General features: G+C 43.4%; 1 protein-coding gene across 1 annotated transcript in view; it reads right to left on the bottom strand.

The window, feature by feature from the left end:
• The window catches only part of LOC125112135 (beta-galactosidase-1-like protein 2), a 53292-nt gene that overhangs the window by 28849 nt on the left and 379 nt on the right, over window positions 1-24064 (bottom strand). Inside the window, exons 2-8 of the mRNA XM_047754374.1 lie at window positions 14637-14742; window positions 14471-14582; window positions 12905-12997; window positions 12570-12767; window positions 6049-6117; window positions 2888-2983; window positions 932-1040 (exon numbers count right to left, since the gene is read on the bottom strand). Of these exons, the coding sequence (XP_047610330.1) occupies window positions 932-1040; window positions 2888-2983; window positions 6049-6117; window positions 12570-12767; window positions 12905-12997; window positions 14471-14582; window positions 14637-14742 (783 nt within the window). The remainder of the gene's footprint in view (window positions 1-931; window positions 1041-2887; window positions 2984-6048; window positions 6118-12569; window positions 12768-12904; window positions 12998-14470; window positions 14583-14636; window positions 14743-24064) is intronic.

Genomic DNA, 24064 nt, shown 5'->3' with positions numbered 1-24064 from the left:
AGCTACGATGGGAACTCCTAATTAATTGTAATTTAAACAGCCAATGTGACCATGGCTATCATACTGGACAGTGCAGCTCCAGTCTCTGTAAAGGACTATCTATCTTCCATCTACTGTTTCACAGATGGCACAGGGTGTCTGCTCTTCAGTCACTTAGTAGTTTGAATGACTTCCCTGAGTCTGACTAACTCTTAGACACTCTCAATGCCAGGAACCAACTCTGCCCCTAGTAAGTTCACACTGTGTGAAGCCCTGTCCTGGCCATCCACAAGCCATTCAGTCAACAATGCCATCCCTTCCAAATAACTACTGTGAGGATAAAATATGTTATATATGTTACCCACCTTACAAAAATCTTGACATCCAATAGATATTATATATATGTTTCTTCCCTCTGCTCATTTCCTACCTAGATATACAGCCCTTTATATATCTTCCAAATATTTCAGAAATATGGTGGCAGAATATTTCAACTCAAACAATGAATACATTATGACACCATGGTTTTATTGCAGGGGAGGTTTGTTAAATATAAATTGCAGCTTCTACAAAATCACTGACCCAAGGTCATCTACAAAATCTATTATCTGTGAAAGACTGACAAGTAGCTATCTTTAGTAGCTAAATTAAGACATTTTGATGACTATCATTAATTTCCTACTTATGCTGTTGGAGAGCAAAGAAATAATGGAGAAGATAACATAAAAAGTAGATAGAGTGCAGTTCCAAGTGTACTGCCAGGAAAAAAGTTAGGCAACAGATGGGGAAAAGGCATAAAAGCAGAGCAAAAAACCTGCTTCAATAAGGGATTAGGATTAGCTGCTATTGATGCTTCCTGCTCATGAGTGATGGAAAGTAGGCTGGCCCCATCCAGGAAATCCATTCAGGCAATTACTTCCCTTGGCCACAGAGATGGGGAATTGGGCTTTACCTGATATGGTAGTATCCTGGGAATCAGGTCATCAAAATAGCGATTCACTGCTTTAGTGAAGCCCTTGTAAGTTGTTCTCAGCTTCATTTTAGGATCCTGGAGTAACCAGCTAGGATTGAAAAAGCAAGACTCAGACTTGTGGTGAGAGACAGCAAAAAGAAATGTTCAAGCATCTGAGGCTGGAAAACACAAACAGCCCAAATATGCACAGCTACACTGGAATAGTATATGGCGAGATTTTAACCCATCTTTAAGAAAAAGTAATCTATGTCCAGTCACAAAGAGTTCAGCACCTTAATCACCATCTCTTTCCTCCACATACAATTGAGGTTGTATACTGAAGAAATGACCTACAGTAGGGTTGCCAAGCTGTAGCCCACAGGCTGGGTCAGAGCCACTGTCTGTTTCTATAAAGTTTTATTGGGACACGGCCCCATCCTTTCTTTAAATGTTGGTACAGCTGTGTTCCGCCTGCAGCAGTGCAACTGAGACAGTATATGTTCCTCAAAGCTGAAAATATTTATTATCTGGTTTTTTACCAAAAAAAAAAAAAAAGTGTGCCAGAACTTAGTCTGTAGTGAGATTTTTATAAAGCTGCTTTCAAATTTTTTTTAAAATGGCCTTTAATAGTATATTATTTGGCCAGTAAAAAATGAGGAATTGATTCATGCTACAGCATGGATGATGCTTGAAATCATCATGCCAAGGGAAAGAAGCCAGACGTAAAAGGTCATATAATGTGTAATCCCATTTATGAAATATGCAGAATAGGCAAATCCATAGAAACTGAAAGTGGTTGCCAGGGGCTGGGGGGAAGGAGGCAAGGGGGGGAATGGTGATGAGAAAATTCTGAAACTAGATAGTGTTCAATATTTTGAATTTACTTAATTTTCATAAAAATTGCATACCTTTAAATGGTAAATTTTATATTATGTGTATTTTACTGCCATTTTTTAAAATGATTGGAACCAAAAATATCCTTATTTATTTATTTTTAATTTATTTTATTTTATTTTTTGTCTTTTTGCCTTTTCTAGGGCCGCTCCCATGGCAAATGGAGGTTCCCAGGCTAGGGGTCTAACTGGAGCTGTAGCCACCAGCCTACACCACAGCCACAGCAACGCGGGATCCAAGCCACGTCTGCAACCTACACCACAGCTCAGGGCAACGCCAGATCCTTAACCCACTGAGCAAGGCCAGGGACTGAACCCGCAACCTCATGGTTCCTAGTCGGATTCGTTAACCTCTGCGCCATGATGGGAACTCCAAAATATACTTTTTTAAATGAGGATTAATTGAACTTTTACCACAAAAGCTAGAACTTATAAAAATACTGCTTAAGGAGTTCCAATTGTAGCTCAGCGATAACAAACCTGACCAGTATCCATGAGGTTGTGGGTTTGATCCCTGGCCTTGCTTTGGGGGTTAAGTATCCTGCATTGCTGTGGCCGGCAGCTGTAGCTCCGATTCAGCACCTAGCCTGAGAACTTCCATATGCTGCACATGTGGCCCTAAAAAGCAAACAAGCAAACAAACAAACAAAGATGCTGCTTAAGTAGCAGCCAAAAGCTTTTATTTAAAAAAAAGTACTCTACATCTTGCAGCTGCAGAGATGAGGTAGAGGTTTATAAAAACAAATACTGTATCATTCCCAGTATTTTAAATTACATTTTCTATTCATTAAATAGGCAGGAAAGATATAGATTAAAAATGCTCCTATAGAGGAGTTCCTTGGTGGCTCAGCAGGTTAAGGATCCAGCATTGTCACTGCTGTGGTCAACTTACTGCTGTGGCACAGGTTTGATCCCTAGCCCTATAAATTCCACAAGCAATGGATACAGCTGAAGGAAAAATAAAGGCACATAGAAAACCAAGCAAGACTCTTTGCTCTGACTTACATGGGAATGTGGCTGGCCCACATGGAGTCACAGCCAGGAACCTCCGCACACAACTTACCTGGGCAAGCCTCCAAGGTCCAAGTCGCTCCCGATGTAGGGGCCTGGACACAGAATGACCCACAGATCCACCTCTATTGCAATGGACATGAAAGCACTGGGAAGTGAAGTGATAAAGATAATTTCACATGAAAAGTGGAGGCCTGGGATCAATGCTATGTTTCTCCTGAGGTCTCTTCTCCTGAGGTTAGAATGGGTGGAACTCCCAGCCTGGCTGACCAAATACTCTGTAGAAGACAGGACCCAGGGGACAGGGAGCCCTGGGTGCAGCAGGAAAAGGGGCTCAGTCAAGGCACTAGAGAGCAGGACACTGAAAGGAAAGTGCAAGAATCCAGGCCAGACACCAACCTTCCCTCTTAAACCTGCTCCCTCAGAGGCACCACCAGGCAGACACAAACCAGCCTGGCTCCTCTTATTTCCTGTTCTCCCACTTTCAGTCTGTCACCAAATCATGTTTATCCTTCCTACCCAATATTTTTCAATGTGAAGTTCCTCTTAATCCCTACTGTAACCACCTTGGCTAAAGAACTCATCATCTCCACCTGAGTTATTACAGTGGTTTCCTTCCTTCATTCTCACCTTCTTTCGATGCCTCTCCAGTCACTGTCAACAGTAATATCATTGTCAACAAAAACAGGAGCTAATTTATACCTTGTTTCCGCATTGGGCACTATAGCACAATTCTTTAAGTTTATGATTTGATTTGACATAGACACCTATAGCAATATCATCTCCATTTTAAGAGATAAGAAAGTAAAGCTTAAAGAGTCAGAGCTTCTTCAAGGCCCCATTTTTGGTAAATGGAAGAGTGAAAAGGATGATCAGGGAGTTCCCATCGTGGCGCAGTGGTTACTGAATCCGACTAGGAACCATGAGGTTGTGGGTTCGATCCCTGGCCTTGCTCAGTGGGTTGAGGCTCCGGCGTTGCCATGAGCTGTGGTTTAGGTTGCAGACAAAAAGCGGCTCGTATCCTGCATTGCTGTGGCTCTGGTGTAGGCTGGCGGCTATAGCTCCAATTTGACTCCTAGCCTGGGAATCTCCATTTGCTGTGGGAACGGCCCTAGAAAAGGCAAAAAGCCAAAAAAAAAAAAAAAAAAAGATGATCAGGCAGAGGGCCTCCAGAAGTGAAATCTTACCTATTGCATTATTCTGCATCTTAAAAAACACTGTGGCATGTGACTATAAAGTTCAAAATTAAGATTCTTCAGGAGTTTCCATTGTGGCTCAGGGGTAAGGAACCTGACTAGTATCCATGAGGATGAAGATTCGATCACTGGCCTTGCTCAGTGGGTTAAGAATCCAGAGTTGCCATAAGCTGTAGTGTAGGTCGCAGATGTGGCTCGGATCTGGCATTGCTGTGGCTATAGGGTAGGCCAGCAGCTGCAGCTCTGAGTCAATGCCTAGGCTGGGACCTTCCATATGCCACAGGTGTGCCCCTTAAAAAAATTAAAATTCTTCAAATGACTCCCCAGTGCCTTCAGAATAGATTCCAAGGCCAGAATGTGTTCGATCATCTCTCCAGCTTTATTTTCTGACAGTTCCTCAACTTGAAGCCAGTAGGAGAACCAGATATCTGTGCTTGCAGTTCCCAGAGAATATAATGTGTGGCAGAAAGTTAGTAGGGAAAACCATTCCTTTCAGCCCTGGGCACACAGCTCACCTATACATGCCACCTCCTGTGCATTTAGTTGTGGCTGCGACTGATTTCAAGGCAACAGAACATGAACAGAAGCAAGTATTCCTATTCCCAGAAAAGCTTGTCCCTGCTCTTTCTTCCACCTGCAGGCTTGATGTCAACGAGTTCAGTGGTTTGGAAACTATGTGCTGAAGAAGGTGAAGCCACAAGATAGAAAGACCCTGAAATCCCTCAGGCATTTCTTGGGAGAGAGACATATTCGTACCATGAAAACCTATTTTAAATTTTCCTTAAATGAGAATAAATCTTTATTGATGTTGAGGCTTATTTGTTAACAACAGCTAAGGTCATCTTAAATCACATAAAATGTGCTCTCACATCTGACTGCGCCCTTGCTGGACCCTCTGCCTGAAGTAACACTCAGCCGCCCTGATAAACTCCTGCTCAATATTATGACTTCAGCTCTAACTTCTCTGTTGTCTGCCCTGGTCTGTTCCCCTTGTTCAAGTTTTGAGCCCTTAGTTGGCTGTATTTGCCTCCTTCCACATAGAGGATCCCTATTCCCCCCCCCTTTTTTTTTTGTCTTTTTAGGGCCACACCCATGGCCTATGGAGGTTCCCAGGCTAGGGGTCCAATCAGAGCTATAGCCGCCAGCCTATGCCAGAGCCACAGCACCGAGGGATTCAAGCCTCATCTGTAACCTACCCCACAGCTCACGGCAACACCGGATCTTTAACCTTCTGAGCAAGGCCAGGGATCGAACCCAAATCCTCATGGATGCTAGCTGGGTTCATTAACCACTGAGCCATGATGGTAACTCCTAGAGGATCCCTATTCTTGACAGCATGTGCATTATCTGCACGTCTCCAGCAACAAAGGCAATTCTGAACTACGGCAGATGGAGAATACATTTTTTTTTGTCTTTTTGCCTTTTCTTGGGCTGCTCCCGTGGCATATGGAGGTTCCCAGGCTAGGGGTCGAATCAGAGCTGTAGCCGCCAGCCTACACCAGAGCCACAGCAACGCGGGATCCGAGCTGGGTCTGCAACCTACACCACAGCTCATGGCAACGCTGGATCGTTAACCCACTGAGCAAGGCCAGGGATCAAACCCGCAACCTCATGGTTCCTAGTCGGATTCGTTAACCACTACACCACGAAGGGAACTCCGAGAATACATATTTTTGAACAATTACTCTACTGCATCATGTCTCATCCTGTAAACTAGGCTCAGAATCTCCTCTTAAAAGTGAGGCAGCAGGTCCTCATGATATATCAAAGCTGTGGGCTCCTGCACACACATTCTGAGCTACACAATAAGCAAAATGCACCACAGACACTGAGGTCTGGCTTCACCGTTGATGGCAGAGCCACGGCTCAAGAGGCTTTGATCTGGGGAACAAAAATTTCAAGGCTTCCAGATGGTTCTCAAAGCAGAAAGCAAGGTGCCACTTGCTTCATCTGATCCCACAGAGTCAAACTCCCATCTCTGACCCAGAGACACAGGGAACTTAAACGTGAAACATACCTCAAATCCAGGTTTCCAATAAAGTAAAATTGGCCTCTTTTTGGCTCATGGAGGTTCCAAGGAACATGCCTGAAATGGAAGAAGAGGAATATAAGAACTTTTCATCTTGCTCTCTTTTCATGTCCTTGCTCCTTGCATATTGGCTCCTCCAGCTTTAACAGAGTCCTCCACTATGAGGACTTTAGTTACTATATTTCTGCATGCATGTACACCATGTGATAGCTTCAAAATCCCTTCTCTCAAATGCCCAACAAAAGATCTGAGCAGCCAACACTTTTCCATGATTCTAGACTTCAGATAAAACAGATGTGTATGTAACGTCCACTAGGATATAATTACAATTTTTTTCTTTGGCTTTTTAGGGTCGTACTTGTGGCATATGGAAGTTCCCAGGCTAGGGGTCAAATCGGAGCTATAGCTGTCAGCCTTCATCACAGCCAAAACAACATGGGATCCAAGCCATGTATGCCACCTACACCACAGCTCCCAGCAACACCGGATACCCGATCCACTGAGAGAGGCCAGGGATCTAACCTTCATCCTCACAAATACAGTTCATTTCTGCTGCGCCACAATGGGAACTACCTGCAAAATTTTTTTAAATGCTCATGAAAACATAAAAAATTTAAATCCACATCTGGGAGTTCCCTGGTGGTCTAGTGGTTAGAACTTGGCACTTTCACTGCTGTGGCCTGGGTTCAACCTCTGGTCTGGGAACTGAGATCCCACATCAATCCGTTGCATGACATGGACCCAAAATTTAAAAAATATAAATCCACATCTATAATGACAAAAAAGGAAAATGATGAACCATAACATAGAAACCAGAAACAACTGAAAAGTTTATAAAAGTGGATTATCCAACATTATTTAAGTGAATAAAATTAAATCCAGCAACCAACAATATAAGATTCTTTTTTTTTTTTTCTTTTTTGGCTGTACCCATGGCATGTGGAACTTCCAGGTCCAGAGAATGAACCTGCACCACAGCAGTGACCCAAGACACCTCGGTGACAATGCTGGATCCTCAACTTGCTGAGCTCCAACATAAGATTCTTGGAGTTCTCATTGTGGCTCAGTGATTTAAGAACCCAACATAGCTCTGTGAGGATGCAGGTTTGATCTCTGGCCTTGCTCAGTGGGTTAAGGATCGGGCATTACCATCAGCAGTGTAGGTTGCAGATGCAGCTTGGATCCAGTGTTGCTGTGGCTATGATGTAGGCTGGAAGCTGACACTCCAATTTGATCCCTAGCCTGGGAAGTTCCATATGCTGTACATAGGACTCTTAAAAAAAAAAAAAAAAAAAGATTCTTAACACCCAGCATTCATTAAAAAAAGTTTACTAGGCATTTTTTAAAAAAAGGTAAATATGATGTATAAACCAGAGAAAGAAATCACGCAACAGAAATAAACCCAGAAATGACACATTGGTTGAAACTGGCAGAAAAGTTTATTTTAAAATTTATAACTAATATAGGAGTTCCCACTGAGGCACAACAGGATTGACAGCATCTTGGGAGCGCCAGGATTCAGTGGGTTATGGATCCAGCATTCTCACAGCTTCAGCTTAGACTGAGACTGCGGCTTAGATCTGATCTGTGGCCTGGGAAGCTCCATATGCTGTGGAACAGCCACAAATGAAAAAAAATACATATAACAAATATAGACCATATCTTAACAAGTAAAGAAAAGCAAGACCATAAAGAAGAAAACAAAATATATAAAAAAGACCCAAAAAGGAACTTCTAAATTTAAAAAATGTAGTATTTGAAATAAAAAATACTCGAGATACCATTAACAGCAGAAAATGAAAAATATAGCACTAATACTAACAGCAGAACAGAAATAGGAATAAAAGGTCACCAAGCTTTGAGACAGAGAAAAAGAAATTGTCTAAACTGGAAAACAGAAAAAAAAGTAAAAATTAAGATGAACCAAGGCATCAGTAATATGTGGGATCTTATCAAGAAGTCTAAGTCCTCAGGAAAAAAGAGAAGACAAAAATATTAGAAGAAATAGAGCCAAAATTTTACCAAAATTTGGTAAATTGATGAAAACTATAAACCTACAGATCCAAGAATCTCAATGAGCTATAAACCAAAAAAAAAAAAAAAAAAGTCTGTACATCAGAATCAAATCACTGAAAAGCAATGACAAAGAAAAAATGTTAAATGCAACTGGGGGGAGGCAAATTATACAAAGAATAAAAGAAAGATGAGTATAGCAGACTTGCCATCAGATAATGTATAAGTCAAGAGACAATGAAGAGACATTTTTTAGGTACTTAAATTAAAGCCCAAGATAAAAAAACAAAAAACAAATAACTGTAACTCTAAAATTCTATCACTGAAATTATCACCAATGAAATAATCCCTCAAAGTTGAAGATGAAAGAAATATATTTTTCAAAGAAACAAAAGCTAAGATAATTCATGATTGACAGACTTCTACTCTAAGATGTAAAAAGAAGCTCTTTAGCAGAAGGAAATGATACCAGATAGAAGTTGTAATCTATATAAGGGATTAAAAGGACCCAAAATGGTAAACACATGGGTAAATTAAAAAAGATATTTTTATCAATACCTCAAATTTCTCTCATATATAATTAGATGTTCAAAGCAGAAAAAAAAGTATAATATGAACTCTAGCTTATAAAAAACATTGCGCAGTGTAGCACAAAGAGAGGGAAGAGTGAAATGGAAGTATACAACTGTAAGATTCTGCATTAAGAGCTTTCCGTTTTTAGAAAAGAGAAAAACTTAGGGATTTAAGAATTCCTAATTAGATATAGAACTTTATACAAGCACTTTGGGAACAAATCCAAGATCCAAAAAATTTATTTAATTTGATGCCCTACTTTCAACAAGGACACATCATCCTGACAGAAAAGCAATAAGGAAAACTGGACTTGAGCTACATTTTAGATGAGAGGAAGACTTTGGGTATGATTATCAATGGAACTGAATACAGTTACGAGAATGAACATGGGTCTCCAGCTTGGAAATATATACACCTATGAGAATGAACAAGCTAAAACAGGCAGGACTCTCTCCAGGGTCTCCAGCTTGCCCACCTCGGGCTTTGGGATTTCTCTGCCTCCATGATTGTGTGAGCCAATTCCTTTCTCTCTCTCTCTCCCTTTTTCTCTCTCACACACATGTGCATGTGTGCGCGCACACACACACACACACAAACACACACACACACACACACACATGAATACGAAGGCACATGCATGCCTGCACCCCTTCTGGCTCTGCTTCTCTGGAGAAGGCTCACTAACACAGGCATCCACAGTCAGAACGAGCAGATGGCCAGGAGCTAAAGCCTGTATTGGAAGGAACACTTACACTGTAATTGATGAACTGCTAGGAGCTCAGTAGAGATTGGCTTGAGAGTAGACTCTGAGGGAGGGGATATTCTTGGGGGCAACCCCCACTTTCATGTGTTTTACCTCCAGGAGCCCTACCAAGCTCTCACTGTGAAAAACCTAAGAAAGACTCCCTCCTGCTTCCTATGGGGGACGGGGAGCAGGGGAATGTGGACATTTGAAAATAAGTCCAGGGCCTTCTGTTCTCCTTGACTAGAGACCTCTCTCAACTAGAAGTATTTTTGCCAGAGCCCAAGCAGGCCAGAGAGAGAGAAAAAAACACTTCTCTAGACATCCTCATGGAGGAAGGAAAGTGTGCAAATCCAGCACTCTCACCTTCAGCACAGGGGTGGGAAATGCCCAACTCAGACCCACACAGTCAGGGACCCACCACAGGGCAAGGGCATGCTCACCCCACCCCACACCTCACCACCACATCAACAGTCTCCTGCAAAATGAAAGGGGGTTCTAGCCAAAGGAACTATAGGACTCAGACCCTACTTAAAGGGGAGTCCCTAGGAAAAACCAAAGACAGCAGGGAGATAAGAATGAGAATGCAAGAGGAAATTTTTTCTTCTGAAGCCATTGTTATGGCAAACAGTAAATACATCACAACACCAAGGCAAACAAACATAAAACCTCACAGTCTAGGTTTATTTCCCTCAGTTCCTTTTACCCACAAAGGCATGTCCACCTTTCAACAAAAAAAATTTAAGATATGCAAAAACAAAAACCATAGTCTAAAGAGACAAAGCAAGTGAAAGCCAGACTTAGATATGGGAAATATTTAGAGTTATTAGAGTGGGAATCCAAAACAACTATGACTCATATGCTAAAGGAAAAAGTAGATGGCAGGCAAGAACAGGTGGATAACCCAGGCAGAGGGATGGAAACTCTAAGAAAGAATAGAAGGGAATGCGACCAGTGAAGAATCCATAAGCTTGGAGGTAGGGCAGTAATAACTTACAAAACTCAACTGTGAGAGAAAAAGCATTGGAAAAAAGGAAAATAACATCCAAGCACTTTGAACAGTTACAAAAGCTATAACATAGATGTCATGGAAGTGCCAGAAGAAGATTAAAGACAAAAAGGAAAGAAGAAATACTTGAAGAAATAATGTCTGAAAAGTTCCAAAATGAATGACAGCCATCAAACCACAGATCCAGGAGCAAACACAAAGCAGGATAAATATCAAAAAGCCTACCTGTAAGTATATCATAAGCTAAAAGTGCTGATGGTATAAGAAAGAATGGATAACATAATGCAACCAGTAATGGCCTATACACAAAACCTGTCACTGTGTCCTCAACCGCTGGTCAGGATCTACTGCCTGTGGTGAAGTTCTTCTGAATCTATCATGAAATTTTTAATGATTGAAAATTTTTAATGTTCAAGATTGAAAGAAAGAAAGAAACTTGACTGAAAAAGAAAGACCAGCAAGACCAGCTAGACCAGCTGTAACTTTCAGACTGGGAAGTAAACAAAGGTAAAGCCATGGAAGAAGTTAGAAGGAAACATTGTTTCCCAAGCTGGTTCTGCAGCTGTAAAATGTCTCCCTTTTGAGTGAAAGTTTCTTTCTCTCAGTAACACCCAGAGACACCCCAGACCCTCTTTGCTATACCCATACACCCAACTGGTAACCTGCCCTAACCTCATGCCAGGCCCCACTCTAAGAGACTCTCTGCTTCCTCTAATCCTGCATCAGGAACAACACCTGATCTGGAATTCATGCCTGCTCTTCCTATACTCTCTTGAGAGTCCCTGGGTGGACCCCAACCTTACCAAAGTCCCCCTAGCACCCGTTGTTGAGACAGGCACTCAGACCCTCCTGATAATCATGAAATCTGACTGTCAGACTCTAGGTTCCTCCCTGAAAAGACTTTGGCCAATTGGTTGTTAATTATTAAGAAGAGATAAAGAGGAGTTCCCATCATGGCTCAGTGGTTAACGTACCCACCTAGTGACCATGAGGCTTCGGGTTCGATCCCTGGACTCAATCAGTGGGTTAAGGATCCGGCGTTGCCATGAGCAGACATGGCTCGGATCCTGCGTTGCTGTGGCTCTGGCGTAGGCCAGCAACAACAGCTCTGATTAGACCCCTAGCCTGGGAATCTCCATATGCCACTGGTGCAGCCCTAAAAAGACAAAAGACAGACAGACAGGCAGAAAGAAAGAAAGAGAGAACATAGCCTTTTAACAATTAAAATAAATGTGTTCACTCTGAAAGACTGCCTTTATTCTTTATTCTCTCGTTTCACTTTGAGTGACTTAGAACGTCTTATAGTTTATGAAATAATGGTGACAATTTTTATGTTTCTGAGCAAGGATAACAAACTTGGCAGTCTTATTTGAACCACAAATATTTTAAAAATTTTACTAGTTCATGAAGTTTTTAAAAATTATAGTTGATTTCAATACTATATTAGTTTCAGGTGTACAGCATAGTGATTCAGTCTTTTTACATAACGTAATAGTTCATGAAATCTCAATGTCTGAATCACTGCTATACAGAAGCAACAAAATAATGAGGAAACAAATACGGAAAACAATGTGATGCACACAAAGTACACAATCTGAAGGGAAATGCTTCAAAATATCCTCTCCTATCAGTCACCAAATGAAATCCAGATATCTGAAATATAGGTTTCTCATCTAAACCTAAAAAATCAAATCATTGAAAAAGACAACTAAAACTATCAAAACTATACTAGATAAGCACTTTCTAAGCTTAGAAGGCTAGAAGGAAATCACTTATTTTTGTTAACTTTCAGCTTCTGGAGTGAGGCTTGGTTCTGAATGAAACCCATCTTTGAACACGAGATTTTCTGGAACAGTATCTTATCCTGGGACCCATCACTGGGGCTATGACTCTGACAGCAGGTGAGGCTCTCCAAGGAGGAGTGGAGCCCACCACGCCCAGCCCCTCTCCCCCACTGGTGAGGGGACATGTGCCACCACGTCTGGCAGACTCCTATACACGGGCCAGAGGGAGCCTGTGTTGACAGAGGCCCTGCCAGGCCACGGGAGCAGGCTCCAGACACAGGAGATCCTGGGATCACGTAAGACTGAGCCATCCTCAAAGCCGTGAGAAGGCATAGAAAGCACCCCAACTCAGACAAGACTGGTACAGCCTGTGAGTGGCTACACTCACGTGGTAACCGTGTTGAAGCCGCAGGCCTTCAGCTTGAGGAGGCTGTCCCTCCAGTACTCCTTGGGCACCCGGAAATAGTGGATGGTACCCGCCAGGATGAGGAAAGGGAAGTCCCCCAGCATGAAGCGCGAGTCCCTAATCGTCAGACCCAAGTGCCGATCCTTCATGATTGAGGGGCTGATGGAGGTCTGGCTCAACCTGCAGGAACGAAGGAGGCACATGACATCTAGAGGTGACCCAGGAGACATGGCAAGTCAGAAAGGCCTGTCTTCCAGGGCCCTGGGCACACTGTCAGCGCCAAGAGAAACTTCCCAAGCCTCCCCTCTCAAACATACCTTTCTGCAGGGTCTCCTTGGAGTTGAGACACTACCAGTAACCTTGAAGTCAGGCCCAGGAGGCCTACCAGTCTCACCAAGAAGGCCCACATGCTAAACAGACAGGACAGAGCAGAGGTCAGGTTCCTTGAGCAGGAAAGGAGAGAGGCCTGGGCCTTGGAGGATGCTGTGGGGGCAGAGGGGCCTCTGGCAAGCAGGGCCCTGTACCCCTGTCTCTGGGCTTCTGCAGCAGACAGACACACCCTAGGCCACCTCTGGGCTGGAGAGAGAATGGCCGCCCAGGCCCACTGGATTTTGAGACACCAGCCACGTTTTAGCTAAAACCCAGCCTCCACCAGAGAATGTTTATAAACTGAATAATCCCTTGGAGTTCCCATCATGGCTCTGTGGTTAATGAATCTGACTAGGAACCATGAGGTTGCAGGTTTGATGCCTGGCCTCACACAGTGGGTTGAGGATCTGGCGTTGCCGTGAGCTGTGGTGTAGGTGGCAGCTGCAGCTCAGATCCCGTGTTGCTGTGGCTCTGGCCATAGGCTGGTGGCTACAGCTCCAATTGGACCTCTAGCCTAGGAACCTCCATACGTGGCAAGTGCAGCTCTAGAAAAGACAAAAAGACTAAATAAATAAATAAATAAATAAATAAATAAATAAATAAATAAATAAATAAATAAGCAAACAAACTGAATAATCCCTGGGAGATTCACCAGAGACACTGAACAGGTAAGGAGTATACTCTGAGTTCCATGTTCTGTAGAGCACATGGCTGGAAGGTGGGAGGCGTCCTGGGGGGTGAGGGTGGCTCTTCAACTCCAGGCCAGCCTCCCACTTCTCTGCTACTATAGGGATCCATCTCCTCGGTTCTTAGGGTTCTATGGGCCAATTGAGAACCGAGGGGTCCATGGAGACCGGGCACCAGGGTGGGCCCAGGCCAAGAGGTCTGAGCACCCGCCACAGACTCGCGGGCGGGCTGCCCCCACCCCAGCCCCAGCTCTGGGAGCGCAGAGCGACAGGCACCCACAGGGACCCCCAGGGACCCCCAGGGTCTGAGCACTGGCACCGCCAGCCAAGCTTGCCCTAGCCCAAGGGCCTTGCCGGGGGCCGCCCTAGGAGACCAGCGGGCTTTCCGCCCCCTTCTGAGGACTATGGGCCACAGGGACCCTCCCCCTCCTGGACCCTTGGAAGGAAGCGCTCCCTCTGCGCAGTCGCCGCCTCTCCGAGTGAAGCGCTGAAACCAGGAAGGTCCTTCCCTAGACTCGGGGTCCAGTGGGAGCGCCTCGGAAGCCGGCGATATCCGGGGGCGATCCGGATCCTCAGGGACCAACCCTGAAGCCGTCAACTCCCGGGCTTAAAGCCGCAGCTCCAGGAGCCGGTCCCGACCCGCGCAGGCGAAACTTGACCGAGTAGGATGCTAGTCCCGCTCCAGACCCACAGAATCCCAAACTCCAGCTTCCCCTGGAGCTGGCACTCCCCGTGCGGTGCGGAGTCGGGAACTGAGAATCCAAGGCTGTCCGGGCCAAGTAGCCCTTTGCGCGCGCGGACCGGGGGACGGGGGCGGGGCTGCCTCACCTGCGCAGCCGCACCTGTTCTGGCCGCCTGCACCGCTGAAAATGCTCACCGCTGGGCTTGTGCGCGTCGGATCCATGTTCCAAGGGCAGCTCAACCTTTATAGCAAATTCCGCTGGAGCGAGAAGAGAACAAACACCAACCCGCTCCACTCGCCCTCCCGGGTTACCTTCCTTCGATGGGGCAGGGCCGGGGGCTCCCCACGGTATGAACTTGGCGGTGTTTCCCGAGGCGACTTTGCGCTGTATATCCGCGGGTGTTTCACTCCTCGGCTTCTGAACATTTGAAAGTCTGATCGCCCTTGGAGAGGCCTATGATGTTTCCCTTTCCTTCTGCTTTTCTGATTGCATGTTGCACTCTCTCTTTTTGCCGTTTAAACTCCCTTCCACTCTGGGCGTTGTAACCCGGTACATCAGAGGGAAAGACTCCTTTTGAAACCTTCTCCACTAATGGAACCTGGACTTTTAGGAAGTTCTCTTAAGGAGCAGTTTCAGGAGTATTGCTTCAGGCTCCCTCCCAACAACTTCTTTCCCTGCTTCCTATTATCCGCAGTGTGCAGGGGTTGTGTTTTCACTGTAGCTGCTGCCCTTTCCCTTCACCCTATTTCACCGAAGTTCATTTATTTCTTCAGCAGCAGGTTGGCCTCCTCTTTCCTTGGAAAGGCACTGCCCTCTCCCAATACCTCCATCCAGGACAACGACCCTTTTAAATCCCTCACATGCTCCATCTAGGAGCTTACATAACCTCACGCACACTCAGAAATACTTCTTACTGCCCCTTAAAAAGAGTGGAACAATGCCATCGGCAGCAACATGGATGGACCTAGAGATTATCATACTAAGTGAAGTAAGCTAGACAGATTTCAGATACTATATACTATCATTCATATGTGGAATACAAGGGAACTTATTTACAAAACAGAAACAGACTCACAGACTTCAAAAGCAAACCTATGGTTACCAAAATGTAAAGGTGAGGGGAGAGGGATGGATTGGGGGTTTGGGCTTGGAATATGCACACTGTGGTATATGGAATGGATGGTCAACAGGAACCTGCTGTGTAGAATAGGGAACTCTATCCAATACTCTGTGATAACCTCTGTGGGAATGGATATATACTTATACCATGTAAGTATGGTTGAATCACTCTGTCGTACAGCAGAAAACACATTGTAAACCAACTCTACTTCAGTAAAATTAAAAACAAATACTCTATCTCCAAGACACGATTGATTCTAATATTCTATGCTCTGGCCATTTTTTTTTAACACATTTCATTATATTTTCCCAAACCTGCTCTTCCTCTGTTTTTGAATGTCCAGTCTTCTATTCTCCCATTTTGCTCAGTTTACCACACTCATGCTGGTTTGTATATTCAAAAACACATCTCCTTCCCTTTCAGAAATGGCTCTTTCCTTAAATTCATGCATTCCTACTTTGCTAAGGTAATATACCAACCTGCTTTCTCTTTCCTCTGCCCTGAGCAGATGTATGGAAATGGGCAATGTCATGAAACCAAACTTACTCAGACCCAGCAATGAGGGTTCCCTGTTTTGGGCAACGATTTAAATGTCCCTATGTCCCTATACCACACACACACACACACACACACACACACACACACACACATACACACACACACAATGTGTATAATGTATACAATATATATATTATATATATAAATGTTCTTATAAGCCCTACACAACATGCTTTTAAAAACCCTACATTATTAAGAGATACATGTATGCTATGTCACTCAAGATCTATTCCTCAGTGCTGGTAAACATAATGCATAAACTCTAAACCCTAAATGCCCACTCTCTTGGGTGACAATTTCAGTCTCCATAGAAACATTTCTCTATACCTTTCGTCTTCAAAGCAAAAGATGGCTATATCTGCTTGCCCTAAAAGCTGTAGGTGGGCTCTTGCCAAGCTTGGAGGCTCAACATGCAGAAGTGCATGAATTGTGGAAGAATGGTACAAGCTCCCACCTGTGGAAGGTAACCACAAAACCTCATGAAGTTGCCACTTCAGCAGTGCTAAGCGCATTTCTTCTCTTCACATCCATCCTCAGTTCCGTGTGATGCTTACAGCCACTGCACATGGCAGGTGAGGAGCATTTTAGAATGCCAGACAGCTCACATTAGTCTTATATTTATGTATTTCTGGATCTAGACATGACATATGTGAAGGGTGATATTCTTTACATCAGCAGACATTGAACAGCAGAATTTCAAATTATTTTGAAAGTGCTGAAAGTTAAAAAAATCTTTAAAAAGTAACCTAAAATATCAGCTATATTTAAATATTTTTATATTTATTATTTATAATTTGTATTTTCCTTTGAATTTTATTAATTTTCAGCATCCCTATTCCCCACTTTAATTATCTTCCACTTTCCATGGCCAATCATTCAAGTGTGTTTTTTGTGCAATTGGCCCTTGGTATCTGCAAGTTCTGTATCTGGGGAGAGGGGGCTGACTGCAGGGAACTTGAGCTTCTGTGGATTTGATATCTTAGGAGGTTCTAGAATCAATCCTTTCCCACCCCATACTGAAAGGATGGCTGTGTATCCTTGGTTGTATATGTTCCTGAAAAACATGTATTCTGCTTGTATGAATATATTATCTACTCACTTAATAGTGATTGTAGACCTTATTACAGTCCTGTCATTTATGATCTAAACATGTTATTATGTCAGTAAGTCTCTAGATTACTCCCTGGTGCCTATGTTTTCTTCTAATGTTTCTGCAATTTGTTTTTTCACTTAAATCTTTGGTTCATCCAGAATTTATTTAAAGGGAGTTCTCTTGTGGTGCAGCAGGTTAAGGATCTAGCTTGAGTTGCTACTGTGGTGTGAGTGTTCAGTCCCTGGCCTGGGAACTTCCACATGCCATGGGCATAGCCACAAAAAAAGGGGGGGGGGAGAATTTATTTTAATATGCTTGAAATATGGATGAACTTTTCATTTTTTTCCCAAATGGCTAGCAGATTACTCTCAAATGTAATTCTTTCCTCATTAATTTGAAAAGATCTTTATCATATAATAAATTATCATATACTTGTGTCTGCTCTGTATTCTGTAATTTTATTCCTTTTATTCCACTGGATCTATCTGACCAGATCCAGTCTGCAAAGAGAACTTACACTATGCCAGACACTGTTCTAAATTCACTACCTGTGAACTCACTTAGCATCCTTACACCATTATGAGGTAGAACTCTTTTTATCCATGTTTCACAGATTTAGGAACTGAGGGAGAGTGAGTCTAGGTAACTTGCCCAAGGTGATGCAGCAGTTAATGGGAAATCCAGGATTCAGTCCCTGGTGACAGATCCCCAAAGCCTGTGCTATTAACCTCTGTGCTATGTAGCATATACTTTAATATTTCAATGCATTTCGTATGGGAAATTACTTTGATGCAATGTTGGCCTCTAAGTACACTACCAGCAAATTATTCCAAAGGTCCAGGAACAGAAAGACTTAGAGACCAAATTAACTCAAATCACACGGTTTAACAAATAAATTTAAAACACAGAGTGAGAAACAAAAGAGAGATGGAGCAGGTAAAAACACTTAGGATAGAGTGCTAGCAGACAGAAGGACACTGCCTGAGTCCTGCTAATGATGTGGTTGGAGGTTGCAGGAGGCCCCATCAGAAGGAAGGTGCCTCACTTTCCCCACGGGAGAAGTGACAGTAGCTGGTTCTCCTGAAAAGCCATAGGTCTTATCTGTTTTGCTTCAGTCGATGACCCTGTGGACAATGAGTATCACCAGTAGGCGAGGGAATCAGACTTCATGAATATTGAGGGCCTCCTGTGGCTATACACATTTACCATATCATGGACAGTCAGGCCTCTGGACAGGATTGGGACTAGAGTGGGGTATATGATGTATAGAAGCTAAGGGGCAACTTACTCTCAGTGTCATCAATATTTAGTTCATGTGATCACACACTTGTGACCTATCCACACCATCCACCAAGTGATTAATTTATCTATGCTTAACACATCTTAAGAGTTTTATGCTTTCCATTGATTTCATTTTTTTTTTTTCTTTTTAGGGCTGTACTCGAGGCACATGGAGGTTCCCAGGCTAGGGGTCGAATTGGAGCTACAGCTGCTGTCCTACTCCACAGCCACAACAACACCAGATCTGAGCTGCATCTGCAACCTACACCACCGCTCACGGCAATGCTGGATCCTTAACCAACTGAGTGAGGACAGGGATCGAACCTGCATCCTCATGGATTCTAGTCGGGTTCGTTAATCACTGAGCCATGAAGGGAACTCTCGATTTGATATTCTTAAGCAACATGGCAAATGCACATTACAAAGCTCAAGTCCCTGTCTTGGTCATTTTATTGAAGGAAGCTTCCTGATTATTCATGCCTTAATCCAGAGAAATTTTAGAATCCTTTGATCAAATTCATCAAGTCTTCATGAGATCGTCTCACTTAAGCACAAGGTATTCAATTATTGTTCAATAGTTCTCTTCTGGAGCCTGAAAAAAATTAGAGGGTTTTCTTCTCTGGACAATGCTATGATTTAACTTCGATTTATTCATTAAGTTAATGAATATATATTGAGAACCCTCTATATTTCAAGCACTCTTTTGGGTTACATATGTAACTTTGATAAAACTTATTTTTTAAAAAGGGCAACAATTTCCCAGAGGCAGTTTTAACACTGTGGGTTAGTTCTCTGTTCTAGGAACATTGATGTGAAGAACAGTGGCTACTCAGGGAAATGTTCTGGGACATAAAAGTGGCCACCAGACCAAGGAAGTCTCAGCTCCCATGCCCCAGCGATCCCGCCCACAGGTGCGTGTGCCAGGGAACAGCATCTACTCCCCTCCCACCCCTTAAGGTGAAATCTCAGGCCCAGGAGCACGTGGGGTCTCCTACCTAGAGCTTTCTATACAGACGTGGCTGACCTCAGGCTTAGATGTAGCATCAAGGGGCCCACTGAAGAGCTGGTAGAACTGGAAAAGACAGGTGAATCTGATTTGTCACAGAGAAGCCACAAAGCCTTAAAACACCTTGCATCCGTTTTTAGACGGAATGGACACAATTGTCTCTGAGGTTGACATGCTAACCTTTGAAGGAACGGGGTTCCTATTCCAAGGCAGAGAAAGGGGTTTTGAGAGCTTGCAGGCTGGGGGCTTTCTCTGGCTAGGATGTCAACTGCCATTCAGAAAGGGCAGGAACCCCTGGCAGGATGGGGAAGGACATCTCAGCTTTGGGAAGGTTCTCCATGGAAGTCTGTGGCCTTACCCTGCCAGGTCACTGTGCAAGTCAGCAACTATTAGTTTTAGTTGAAAACCCAAGTGTTTGTCTTTCAGAACAGCGGTTTGTATGTGACAGAAAATATTCCCAACCAACTTCCCCATCCTAAGAAAATGAAGTAATTGTTCGGTCAGGAAGATTCTATATATAAATTCTTGTCTTTTTTTCCTTACAAAAACATTTATTTTATGACAGGTTCTCAGGAAGGGTTTGTTGAGTGAACACAGAATTTTATGATAGGCTCTGGAAGTGTTTGTTGAGTGAATGTAGGATTTAGGGGGCCACCTGAGGAAGGTGAATCCTCCTGAATCAAGGGAAACAGCAACATCAATGATGGATATGAAGAAAGTGTGGAGTGTCTGGAGTACGGGTACAGTTTGGAGGGCAGGGAGGGGCTGGGGCTGACTTTAATGACTTGAAATAAGCAATCATTTGGAAAAATAAACTTTGATCATTGTGAAATGACCCATCTTCCTTTAGGCTACAGAAGCAGACATGCTTCAGTGAGATGGAGATGGCAAGTACGTGCAGCTTTGCCACAAGATTCTCATACTGATATCTTGCCCTAGGGGACATCGTGCATGCTCATTTCACTCAGGGAAGGTGTCAGTAATATGCTTAGGTGCCTCAGAAGACGGGTCTATACATAGTTATGACCAATGGTATAAGGAAATGATGGATCTGGAGACTAAATATGACACAGTTGAATCATGACCATCATAACATTTATAGCTAAGAGGAAGTTGTTTTGGTTTATTGTAAGAGAAGTGTCCAGGGAAACCCATAAAAGGCATAGGGCTTAAAAAAAACAAAACAAACAAAAAAAAAACTGATGGTGAGAGAGAGGCAGGACTACTTTCTTTTTGCCCAAAGCTATGTCTTCAATATTCCACAAAGGGAAGCCTGAGGTTTCTTGTGTACACCGACTCTCCTCAAGAAAGGATATCTCCCGGTCAAGCAGGGCAGAGTCTACGGTGAAGGTGGTCGTTCTAGTTTGGGACACATAATTTGCGTTTAGAGGAAGATCAGAAACCCAGGTCAGGTTGGAAAAGAGGAGTGAATACTTTCAATTATAAAGTACGAAATATTTAGCAGATCAGTGAGGAACTTGCACACGGCTGTGACCAAACTCCCCCACCCCCGGGGACCTCCTACAGCCACTGTCCCTACTGAAGAAGTGGCAGGCCCTCTGACAGCCAACACAAGGTGCCTGGCATGGTGCTTGCCAATCAGCCAGATGTGCCACAAACGCATGCATGTGCATGCACAAGATAAACGGCAGGTGTTTCTCTGGGTGTGCAGTCACTTCCTACCTGGCGTCGGGTCCAGGGAGCTCTTCTGAGGAATAGGACACAGAAGTGAGGAACAGGGTGAGGAGAAATTTGAGCACAAACAAGTGGATCTGGACTTGGACTCAATTCCAAAGAATGGGGGTGATATCCAGCAAAGAAGATAAAGCCAATGATCAGAAATGGGCAAGACATTGGGACAGAGTTCAGGGGGGACCACGGGAGGAACAAAGGGACATGGAAGTCCTGGGGACTCTGTAACAGGGTGGGGTCTGATGTTCTCAGCATTCTCTTGGGCCATCCTTAACTCCAACCACGAAATCTGAAAAAAGAAAGTAGCAGCAAGAGGCGATGCTTCTACTTTCTCCATCCAGAGTTCAGCACGGTGCTGACATTGGACAATCTGACATTAAAAACTGATTAAACTCCAGTGACGGATTTTGACAAATAGTAAACCCAATTACTATATAATTACAGGATGTGGTCAAGGCTCGCTAATGTATCTGCTATAAATAAAGCTTTGAAAACAGCTGACTTAAGAAATGATTTGGGTGGATTAAAAGAAAGAAAAAAAATTGTCTTTAAGAAAGTCACGGAATTCTCGCTGTGGTGAAGTGGCTTAAGGATCTGGCATTGCCATAGCTGTGGCTTGGATTTGATCCCTGGCCATACGCCATGAGTGTGGCCATTAATTTTTTTTTTTTTTTTTTTTTTGTCTTTCCTAGGGCCACACCCTCGGCATATGGAGGTTCCCAGGCTAGGGGTCTAATCGGAGCTGTAGGTGCCAAGCCTACGCCACAGCCACAGCAACTCGGGATCTGAGCCTCGTCTGCTACCTACACCACAGCTCACAGCAATGCCAGATCGTTAACTCACTGAGCAAGGCCGGGGATATTGAATCCACAACCTCATGATTCTTAGTCGGGTTTGTTAACTACTAAGCCACGACGGAACTCCAAATTTTTTTTTTTTTTTAAAGTAAGTAAATGAATGACAAGGAAAGCCTCCAGCACTGGTATCAGCAAACTGATTTTCTTTTCTTTCTTTCTTTTTTTTTAATTGGCATATGGAAGTTCCTGGACCAGGGATTGAATTCGAGCCACAGCTGTGACCTACCCTGGCTCTTTTAACCCACTGTGCTGGCTGGGGATTGAACCTGCACCTCTGCAGTGACCTGAACTGCTGCAGCTGAATTCCTGATCCACTCTGCCATAGTGAGAACTCCCTGACTTTCTAATATGGGCTTTTAGTCTGCCCACAGGGTGACTTTAAGTAAGCCCCCTAATTTCTTTGGGAATTTTTTTCCTTGTAATTTAGTTCTGTTGCCATGAACTGTATGCCATGAACTCCCCCCCCCCCCAACTCTTGGTACCATTTTTTACCTCAGCTGAAGTCTTTAAAAATTTTTTTTCAGTATAAAATATTTTTATTATATATTATCAATTAAAACATTTATCAGTACTGTCTTTGCTTCCCACTCCTTAAATACCAGTGCCATGAAGTTTTTTTTTTTTTTCAAAATAGCTTTATTTAGGTATAATTGACCTACAATGAACTACACATATATTTAAAGTATATAATTTGATTAGTTTTGCCATACACATTCACCTATGAAAGCATAATCGTAATCAAGAGTGAAAAAAGAAAAAAAGAATGTATACATGTATGTGTAACTGGGTCACCATGCTGTACAGTAGGAAAAAATGTATTGGGGAAGTAAAAATCGATTACAATTTAAAATTTTTTTAAATTTTTAAAAAATTTTAAAAAAAGAGTGAACAGTGCCATTGTCAGCAGATGATTCTTTGTGCCTCTTCGTGGTCCTTGTCTACACCCTCCATTCCCCTGCCATTCTCAGCAGGTAACTGGTTACTGTTTTGAGATTCATCCACGCATCTATCAGTAGTTCATTCCTTTATATTACTGAGTGGTCTTTGTTTTTTTATCATTTTTATTTTTCCCATTATTGTTGATTTAGTGTTCTGCCAATTTCTACTGTACAGCAAAGCGACCTAGTCATATATTCTTTTTCTCACATTATCCATCATTTTCCATTACAAGTGAATGGATATAGTTCCCTGTGCTATACAGCAGGTTCTCATTGCTAATCCACTCCAAATGCAATAGTTTGTGTCTATTAACCCCAGACTCCAAGTTTTAAGACCATGGGAGAACACAGATGAATATGATCCTATGAATGTGATGGGTCAAGCCACTGAATTACATCACAATGACAGAATGGTGGGAATATATTCAAAGGAAAAGACTGTGCTTTGCTGTAGCCTAGATGTTTGAATCCCCCTAAAACTCCTGTGTTCAAGCCCTAACCCTCAATGTGATGGTATTTGGAGATGGTAACTGGGGGGTAATTAGGTCGTGAGGGTGGAGCCCTCATGAGTGAGATTAGTATCCTTGTGAAGAGACAGGAGATGACCTGTGTCCATCATGTGAGGATACAGCAAGAAGGCAGCCAGACACCGAAGACAGACGGTGTCTGTCTGCAAACCAGACACCGAATGGCAGCACTCTGATGGTAGACTTCATCTCCAGAACTGTGAGGTGGTCTTGACTCACAGTATAACCAGTATGGTTATACTGGGGCCAAGCCAACTGAGATGGTTTTTTCTAAAAGTCAATTTGTGACTTCCCTGGGACCTGGCCTTGCTTCTGTTTGTTCTCTGTATAACAGCACAGGTCTGAACACAGTGTGCCTCCAGCACTTTGAACTCTGGTTGCAGCATATTAAACACACGGCTTAAAAATTATCAGAGGGCTTATCTACATAGAAAGTCCTCCCACTCATGTGTAGACCAGCAAAGCAACGATGAATGGGGGAAGTCTGTGAAAAGCATGCAGAGAACAGGTTTCTGGATCCTAGAAGACCAAACAACTTTGGGAATCACCACAGGTGACAAAAGTTTTGTGGAGGTGAGAGCCAGGAGCCCTGTGACCAGCACTAAGCAGTCAGACTGTGTGCTATAGCCGGCCTCTCTCTGAGGGCCATGCCCCATGTCCATCTGCC

Source organism: Phacochoerus africanus, chromosome 11 (assembly GCF_016906955.1).
Source record: "Phacochoerus africanus isolate WHEZ1 chromosome 11, ROS_Pafr_v1, whole genome shotgun sequence".
Classification (NCBI taxonomy): domain Eukaryota; kingdom Metazoa; phylum Chordata; class Mammalia; order Artiodactyla; family Suidae; genus Phacochoerus; species Phacochoerus africanus.
Note: the sequence above shows the minus strand (reverse complement) of the source record. Positions and strands in the feature narration are given on the sequence as shown.